The 9,606-nt window shown below is 43.7% G+C and overlaps 1 protein-coding gene across 1 annotated transcript in view; it reads right to left on the bottom strand.

Annotated features, from left to right (window-relative positions):
• Positions 1–993: 993 nt before the first annotated feature.
• The window catches only part of LOC6641108 (adenylate cyclase type 9), a 28,379-nt gene continuing 19,766 nt past the window's right edge, over positions 994–9,606 (bottom strand). The window contains exons 2-5 of the mRNA XM_047011136.1: positions 8,939–9,216; positions 5,763–6,935; positions 4,947–5,047; positions 994–4,873 (exon numbers count right to left, since the gene is read on the bottom strand). Of these exons, the coding sequence (XP_046867092.1) occupies positions 1,242–4,873; positions 4,947–5,047; positions 5,763–6,935; positions 8,939–9,216 (5,184 nt within the window). The 3' untranslated portion in view covers positions 994–1,241. The remainder of the gene's footprint in view (positions 4,874–4,946; positions 5,048–5,762; positions 6,936–8,938; positions 9,217–9,606) is intronic.

Genomic DNA, 9,606 nt, shown 5'->3' with positions numbered 1-9,606 from the left:
GTCAATGGCAGATCTAGGGATGGGAAATAGAGGAAACTATCCCTTTTTGCATATTTTAGTTCCACCTTTGACTAAATATCTAAGCGCAAGTAAGTATTTAATGCTTGTTCTATAAAGACAAATGATATGAGAATTTCGGTCAATAAATAAACTTGTAGATGTTTTTTTTTTTTTAAATAATTGAATTTATGATCAAATTAGTTTTCAGCTATTCCAGCAGACAAGCAGCGAAGCAGTTTTTCAAGCAGTTTTTCTGTACTAAACAATTTTTGTTAGCATACTTTTAAGCTGCCTGCATACATTTTGATTTTATTTTTTTTGTTTTACGCATTTGAAACTTGAACATTAACAAATACACATTTATGCTATTTAGATTCAATTGTATATCTCAACTATACATAGATATATATATATATTAACGTTTATTTTGTATTTTTTCTCTAGTTTTGTGTTACTGGGAGAAGGGTAACTAACTTTTTTTTTGTCTTGTTTTTTGTTTTTTTCTTTTTTGCCATAGACTAACTCACACACAATTAAATACACATTTAAAGCCACAATTTTCCATTTTTAGTTTAGTATTTTATCGGTTTTTTCTGTTTTTCTTTTTATGAACTTAACAACAAATTTAGGCTAGACATTACAAAAAAAGGGAAAAAAATAATTTTGGAACAGAAAAATAATTACATATAATAATAATAATACAGTAAAAGTAATATATAACTAACAAGCACATTTACAATACATTTACATACATACAGTTAATTATAATTTCATATACACATAAATATAATTAATATATTAATACATATTCAATAGTTTACATTAAAAACAACTTGGATAACAATGCTAGAAGAGAGTATGGTATATCATCATCATCATCATCATCGTCATCATCATCTCATCTCATTATAATCATCTTATCGATCTCAATCTTTCTATATATTTCTATTCATATCCAACTTTATCTTCAATAATAACAAACAAATCGAAAAAAAATATATATTTAATATATGCCCTTACATATATATATATCCGACAACTATTGTAAATACAAACTTGCTACTATTCAAATCCTATTCCTTAGTTACATATCACAAAAATACAGTTTATCCTTGCAGATTTTATCCCGTTTTATCCAAGCGCGTTAAATGCAGTTACATTTTGTTGTTGTTGTTGTTGCTGTTGTTGCTGTTGTTGATGTTGTTTTCTTGTATGTGAAACCATTTCAAGTCAAGTGTTGCTTATGTTTCCATTTGTGTTGGATTAACGTTAATGGTTCCGTCTCTGGTTTCTTCTTCGTCTTGAACATTTCCGTTTGCCTGCAACGAGTTCTGGGACTTAAAGAGCGTGGTAGTTTCGCTGGATTGTAAGTCCCCTTCATCCTCATCCTCATCGTCATCCTCATTCCTTTCGTTGTTCTCCTTCATGCTAGTCGTGTCATTCGTTTCACCATTGACAACTTGCTCAGCTATGGGATTATCTACGACAGCATCAATGCCATCATCCAATTGGATTTGCCTTCGTCCGGTGTAGAGAAACACCTCCATGTGATCCTTGCCCTTGACGTATACCTTGCCCCTCGGCTCGAATTCGTAGTGGGCATTGAGAAACTGCAAGCAATCACTGCCCACTTGTATTCTATTGGGAACTCCTGTCGAGTCCATGCGTGAGGCCACATTGACGGCATCGCCCCAGATGTCATAGTACAGCTTACTCGTTCCAATCACTCCGGCTGTCACATCGCCGATATTCATGCCAATGCGCAATATCAAATTGAATTCCAGCAAATCCTTATTGAAGGCATCCACCACCTCTTGCATGGCAATCGAGAATTCCATCAGCGTGTGTATATGCTCGTTTCCTGTGCCCCGATGCGAAGGATCCAAGCCACTGGCTGCCATAAATGTCGAACCAATCGTCTTGATTTTCTCCACCGCACGGAATTCCGGACGGGAGAGTAACTCGTCAAAATCGCCGATCAGTTCGTTAAGGACACGCAGAAATTCCTTGCCCCCCAGATAGCTCTCATCGTACATCTCATTGAAATTCACTATCGAAGCGAATATGATGGCGATATTGTGATGATTCTCCGAATACTTTGCCGTATTCTTTAAGTGCTCAGCCACATGCTTGGGTATGATGTTGTGTAGCAACATATCCGCTTGATTCTTCATATTTTGGACACGCACCTTATCCTGATTGGCCACCGCATTGCCATAGAAGGTCAATCGATAGCCGATTTCGAATTCGCGATTGAGGAACCAAACAAGAACCAGGATCAATAGTAAGTCCAAATAGATTTCCACATGATAGTCATGGAACCATTTCATTTCCTCATTAATAAACGAACTGCTACTGCTGCTGCTGCTGCTGCTCTCCTGCGACTCGGCCTCATCTTCTCCGTCCTCCAGACCGCCATTGCGACTCGAATAGACAGTCAACTGGGAGACGGCAATGCCAATGAAACAAAGGGCAGCCAGAAAGGCCAACACATTACGCATCCAGCAGTTCAATTGGGTGAAATTGCAAAAGTGCACAATGCAGACAAAGATGAGGAAACCATAATGATATTCGAATGCCTCCAATTGCTCCAGATCGAGTAATAGAAAGTTGGCTATGATCAAAAGGACTGGCATGGCCATTAGAACGGCCAGACAAATGTGCCAAGGATACCAACTGGATATGGCCTCGAAGATGCGATCAGCACAAGAAGTGCCAACTCCACCGCCGCCTCCTCCGCCTAACCCGCCTCCTCCTCCATCGCCACCAGAGTCAGTGGCTCCATCTGGTCGATTCGTTGATGTTGTCTCTGGCATTAATTCACTGGCTGCCGACTTGGATCTTAATCTTATTGTGCTCCCATGACGTCGGCACATCTGACGGGTGAATAGAAACAGAGCAAACACCTGAATGCCCGTGAAGCAGGAGAAGAGTGTGACCCACAGACGAAAACTGGGAGTCACTGTGTTCTGGGTCATCAGGAACAAGGATATTGAGATGCATAGGTAGACAGCAATGCCCACAAATATATCGATGTAGGTATTATAGCGGGGCGTGGCCAATGTGGGGGGTCCTTCCGTTTCGTTCTCGGTGCCAAAGCGATGGGCCTTCGACCGGAAATCACGTTCCAATTGGCGGGACTTGAAATACAAACTAAAACGCCGCAACGGCGGCTTGACCAGATAACTACGCTGCGACTTGGCATTGTCCCGGACACATCGGATCAGCTGAAGATCGGATTGCTTGCGCAATTGCTGCAGACAGGCGGCCAATGGATCTGCCATCTGTGATGATGGCGGCGGCATCATCATCAATGGTTGAGGTGGCGGCGCCTGGACCAAATGGTGACCACCGATGCCAGCCACCGCCATGCCAATGCCACCTGCTCCAATCTCGCCCAGATTCGAAATGCTAGAGGTGGAACTGGTAAAATATCCCGATACACGATGCTGACTGATGGCCGATTGATTCAGGGCATAGATCTGCTGTTGTATGGACGAGCGACGGGAATTGCTCTTGATGCCCGAATCCTTGCGCGAAGTGGCCGACGGGCAGATGCTTAATCCGTCTGGCCAAATGCTCGAATTGCGCGAATGTGTTGGCTGTGGCGGCGGTGGCAAAGATGAGCAATTGGCATTCGCATTGGCATTGGCACTGGTGCTAGCTTCTCCTCCTCCTCCTGCTGCTGCTGCTGCAGTTCCACTGCCTGTAGGACGACCAGTGGTCAATGTAGATGCTCGTGGTCTTGGTAATGGTGACTGTTCAGTATTAGTGGCTGCTGCTCCTCCTCCTGATCCACCAGCACCACTTGTCGACTGCCGTCCACATTGAGAACGATAGCTGCCCGAACGGCCAAAGGGGGATATATCACTACGCGATTGACTAATGTAGGAGCGCACATCGATGATGTCATCGTACATGGAGTACTGGCCAGGTGAACAGCAGCCACCACCACCACCACCAGAAGCACCACCCAATCCCAAGCCATCTGGAGATCTTAGTACACTGCTGGCCAAAGCTGTCGATGTGGCCGCATGATGTAAAACTGGCTTAGCCATTGGTATATCCAAAAGACGACTACTGCCCGAGCTCTCCACCAATACGGGCAGCTGCTGATAGCCACCAGCCACGCCCACGCCCACTCCATTGCCATTGCCATTGCCATTGCCATTGCCCATGCCCATTCCACCCGTTGTGGGATCAATGAAGGCCAATGTCTCATCGCCCGCATGATGATTTAGATGCGAATGGAAAAGATAATTTTGTTCTTCTTTGCTCTTCGATTTCATCTTTCCCCTCTCCTCTCCTCTGCTCTTCTCGGAATGGCTGGAGCCTCGCTTTAGAAATCTTGGCACTCGCCAGACTCGTGATTTGATTTTCGCTGCTGTTGATGTTAGTGGTGGCGATAGACCAGCCAATTGCTGTTGCTGCTCGTCCGAGTCCAAACTGCCTGGCAGAGATTTGGTTGTGATTATGATTTTGGGTCGTTCACGGACCACAATAACTGGGGGTATGCCCGCCACTGCCGGATGATGAATGCCCCGCTCCAGATCCCTGTCCCGACTCTGCGATTTCTTGCGCAGCTTCATACTCAGCGATGTGAGACGCGGTCGCATCGAGAGCACCGGCGAGGGATTCAGTGAATTGGACAATTGACCCACTGGCGAAGCTGGCGGCACATTTGGCTGCACCACCGAAATATTCGTCGCACTCTGGGACAACGAAGATGAAGCGGCACCGCCAACGCCAGCGGCATGAGAACCAGGCAAAAGGAGAGTACTACCACCGGCTCCATTCAATGGCATGCTAGGACTCAAGCTATTGGCCCGTGAGTTGTCCCGACGACGACCCACAACAAAATAAGTGCGATGACCTGAAACAAAAAAAAAACCAACACCCTAAGCAAGGCTTTTCACACTTCTCTCTCTCCCTCTTTGAGAACTCACCGAAAACCTCTTCGCCCTCTTCCAGGTAGTAGGCATCGCCCAGAAAATTTGACGTCTCCTGCGAGATATGCACTTGCTCTGGTTTGCCCGACGATTCCATTCTGTATTGAAGAGTTTGCAAGTTATTGTAATTATCTAATCAACGAGTACAGTAAATATCCATTAAAATGCAATTATCCAAGTGGAATAAACAATCTTTAGAATTGTAAACAATTCTACGACCGCTAAGAACTTTTCATATATTTTCACAAATTAATAAATTTACTTTGTTTATAAGAAAATTAGAAAGCATCTGCTAAATCAGTAAAGCAAATTGACTTAACATCAAACAATTACATCACAAAGTTGTTTGATTTTAAAAACTTTTACATTTAAGGCAATTTAATTAAAAAGAACAATTAATTAGAGTTTAAGATCTTTAACTAACATTTTAAAAGGAAATATATGAAAAACTAGACCCCCAAAAATATGCAATAGACAGTAGAAGATAACAACGTTTTGTTTAAAAATTATGCTCGATAAAAATTTTGTATACCGAATTGTTAGGGTACAGGGCGTATCCAAAATTCGTTGTATTGATTACAAAAAAATTATTCAACAGTATATTGCATACTTAAGGGGTCAAATTATGCCCATTCAACATCTCAAATCCGCTTTGGTTGGGGTGAAAAATCAAATTTTGAAACGAATATTAAAATCTTCTTCTTTAAGCTGAGGTCATTCATTGAAAAAGTCTTTTTAAATCGAAATCAAAAATTTGTTGAAAATGGAGCTTTTCTCTTTCATATGATGTCGATAGCTTTGGAGATTACTTACTTGTTGGCCAAACTGACATCGTTGCTCCATACATCGAATTTGACACGTCGCGTGCCCACAATGCCGCATAGAACTGTTCCCGTGTGGACACCCACACGCATCTTGACGCCCTCATGGCGCTGGGCATCGAAACAGCGCATGGCATCGATCATGCCCAGACCCATTTCCACACAACAGATGGCATGATCGACACGTGGCTCTGGGCAGCCGGAGACACAGTAATAGCAATCGCCCAGAGTGGAGATCTTCTCGCAGCCGCTTAGCGAGCAGAGATCATCGAATCGCTCGAACAGATCGTTGAGTATCTCAACCAGCTGTTCGGCTGTCTTGGTGGAGGACATGCGAGTGAAGCCCACAATATCGGCAAAAAGGATGCTAACATTCTCCATGCTGTGCATGTGAAAGGGTCGAAAAAGGCTCTTCACATCGTTCGAGGCGCGTGGACGCATATAATGGGATTCTGGTGGCATTCCGCCGGCATCGAGGCCGGCACTTCCGCCCTCATTGAGCAGCATATCGGCCACTTTGGGTGGCATCACCGAGTGTATCATCTTCTCCTTGAGTTGCTTTTCCATTTCGAGTTGCCGACGCACAAGTAGATTTTGGCCCACCTTCATGAAAGTTCCACGCATTCGTACCAGATTCATCACAAGGACATGTACTCCCACCAAATGGACACTCAGATGTGCCATAATCCGGAGCATGAGTATTTTATGGCTGGGATCGGTGTTTGTGCTGCTGCTGCCGCTGCTGTCTCCCACCCCGCCATGGATGGCACTCTGGCCAATAACCATGTGGGATACCAATTCAAAGGCTATGGAATAACAGATGGCAATGCTGGCACTCAACCACAATGGCATGGGCAGAGCCGTATAGATGAGCAGAATAATCTCTAGGCAAATGGCAAAATGACCCAGCGGACTGAACGCCCGGCCCGTGTAGGTGAGAAACGCAAGCGATGCGCTGCACATTAGGAGAGCGGTCACTGCCGAGGTCAGAGTTCGATGTTGTCTATACAAATCCCAATGGGTGAAACACATGGCCATTATGGTAACCAGCGACATCATTGAGAATGACGTGGATATGGGACGCCAGAAATCCTCAGATCCGCCATCGATCACAAAGTACAGACACCAGGCCAAAGAGCATAGTAAAATATATGATAATGTGAATCTAAACAAAATAGAAAAAAGAAAAGAAAGAAGCAATCGAATCATTTAGTTTTTGAATTTGCTTAGCAGGTGTTGCAGATAGTCCGTCTAAGGATAAGAAGGCTCTTAAAAGGACAACCCTAAGTACCCTGGCAAATTAGTTCACTTATACATTTAGTCTATCTATATTTTTAATTCCTATTTTAAAACAAAAGAAAAATATAAGAAAGTTTAGTAATAAATATTTCAAAGTTTTTTAAAGTTTTTTTTTTGTTTGTTAATAAGACTTTGATTAATAATATATAATTTAATTTTCCTTGATCTTGGCCAAGTTAGCAAACAACTTTTGTGATTGAAAATAATGGAAAAATATTTAATTTTGCATTTATCTTATAAGTATTTTTAGCACATTAATTAATTGTCTTCTTTGAGAGTAAAGCCTAAATGTATGCTTTAAATTTTGATTGCAGCTTAAAGTTTGATCTCTCAAATGCGACAAAAGCATTTCTGTATGTGTGTGTGTGTGTGTGTGCGCGCGATGACTAAATATTATTCTGCCGAACGTGAGGCCAAAACCTTTTTAGATTGAGGTAGCACTTGAGTTTCTTGCAAACAAGCAAACAAACATTCAACAACAGGTCCTCGCAAACCCATTCGAGGCAGCCGAGTTGAAGGGACATTTATACTAATTACCGTTTACGGTTGTTAAAACAGGCCACACAAGAGAAAAAGTATGAGTGTGTGTGGGAGAGAAGAGGTAGAGAAGAGTAGGGGGAGATAAACTTTTGTTCATTCGTCGCCATGGCCATCAACATCGCCTTCGCCTATGTCATTGACGTAAGTTCAGCGCTTGCATTTGTGTGGTGCGTAACTGTGGTGCATTCATTAGACAAACTTGCGCCACTTTAGTGCAGGCTGCAGGATTCGCAGGAAAGCTCATCAAATTAACGACAAGAACTGTCCAAAGCCGTGCCAGGGCCAGGGATATTTAATCTCGGGCCATTGTTAATGAATGAAGTGAAGCAAATGGCCAACCGGCAAGCCCGAGTGGCTTGAGAGTCTTGGAGAACGGATGAAGGAGACAGCGAATTGGTTAATTAAATTGAATTAGTTCAAGACAATGGGAACGGTTTAAGGTAAGCCCTGTGAAGTCTTTATGAAATATGATAACAGAATATATGAGCTAAAAACTTTTACACTAAACTCTATATATCTTTGGGCGGTCAAAGGTGGTTGGGTGGCATGGATCGATGGTGTGTGAGTGTGAGTGTGTGTGCGGCACGCGAAAATTGCTGCAATTGGCCGCCAAATGGCCCGAAATGGCCCGAAATGGCATTGACCTGCAACGACTACGACAACGACGACGCTGCTGGGTGCCAATACTAAACCCCTTACCGCTTACCCATGCCTTGTGAACTCCACCCAATCATTCCACCTTTACACCGTTCAAGGCACACTCACACACACACACACGCGATGCCAAGTCGAAGCCAAGTCAAGCCAAGCCAAGCATTTATGGCAGCAATTTTGCCATCCTGCGCAGTTCACAACTAATTTGCCCTCGTTTACCCTCCCATAGGAGCCTCAAACGAAACGAAATGTTGGTGCGCATGTTGGTGTCCCGCTTGGAGCATGTTGCCCATTTTTTTGCTGTGTGTTTTTTTTTTTTTCTGTGTTACTGCCATCGTGTTGATTGCATGCACGTGCACGAGTTGGACTTGCGCTAGTTGGTTTATGGCTTACAACGGACAGGAAGGAGCAAAAGCAGATAGAAGAGCCCACAATTCGGCTGAAGTTGCAATTGGAGTTGGAGTCGAAGGTGAGGCAATGGCAACAACACTAAGCCATGGCTTCATCGTAGCTATGTAATATTGAATTCAATTGGCAGAATAGTCGAAACTGAGCAAAGATTTGTAAAAACTGCAACTTATTGAATGCTGATTGAAGTCGAACAGGATCGTAATCTTTCTATGCATAAAAAAAACGTGGCTTGGAAATTGGTTTCCAATTGGTCAATTGACTTACCTGTAACGCATGCGAACATGCGGAAATACACTCGCCTGGAACTGCTCCTCCAGCACTGCCGAATCGAATTTGGGATCCAGCCAGGATTTGGCAGCGGCCCGCTCAAAGGCCACTGGCAGCATGACGCTGCAACAGGAATGCCGTCGTCCGGTTTGACTTAGATACGTTTGGATATGAGGCGCCAGGGCGATTTGTATGTCATCGGTGGAATTGGCCCGACTATCGTTGACTAGAACGCCTGGCGGCATGGCCATTAAGCTGACCGACTGACGACGCGACTGCTGACGAAAAAGGAAAAAAAAAACAAGAGAGAAGAGAAACAACAAAACAACATGAGAAAACGGTTGAATAAAGACACAAAGTGAAAGTGAGTAGTCGTCCCCCCCACCCCCACCGAAAAGTTAAATGGATGCTGGCATCCTGCAGGAGGATTATTGCAAACACAAAAATATTGCATCTGATGACGGTTTGACATTTCCCCCGTCACCCTCCCGCCCCCCCACCTCTTGGGTCGAGGCCGCCGTCTTTGTTTTGCAATGGGGGTTTGCCCTTTTTGCTGTAATTGGGTTAATGTCGTTGCTGATGTCGATATCAATGTCCCTGAGCCCAAACGTGAGAAACGCAGCAACAGTTGAACAGTTGGAAAGGTGAATGCAATACAAAAGTTC

Source organism: Drosophila willistoni (genome assembly GCF_018902025.1).
Source record: "Drosophila willistoni isolate 14030-0811.24 chromosome XL unlocalized genomic scaffold, UCI_dwil_1.1 Seg141, whole genome shotgun sequence".
Lineage (NCBI taxonomy): Eukaryota > Metazoa > Arthropoda > Insecta > Diptera > Drosophilidae > Drosophila > Drosophila willistoni.
This window is presented reverse-complemented; position numbering and strand designations above follow the sequence as displayed.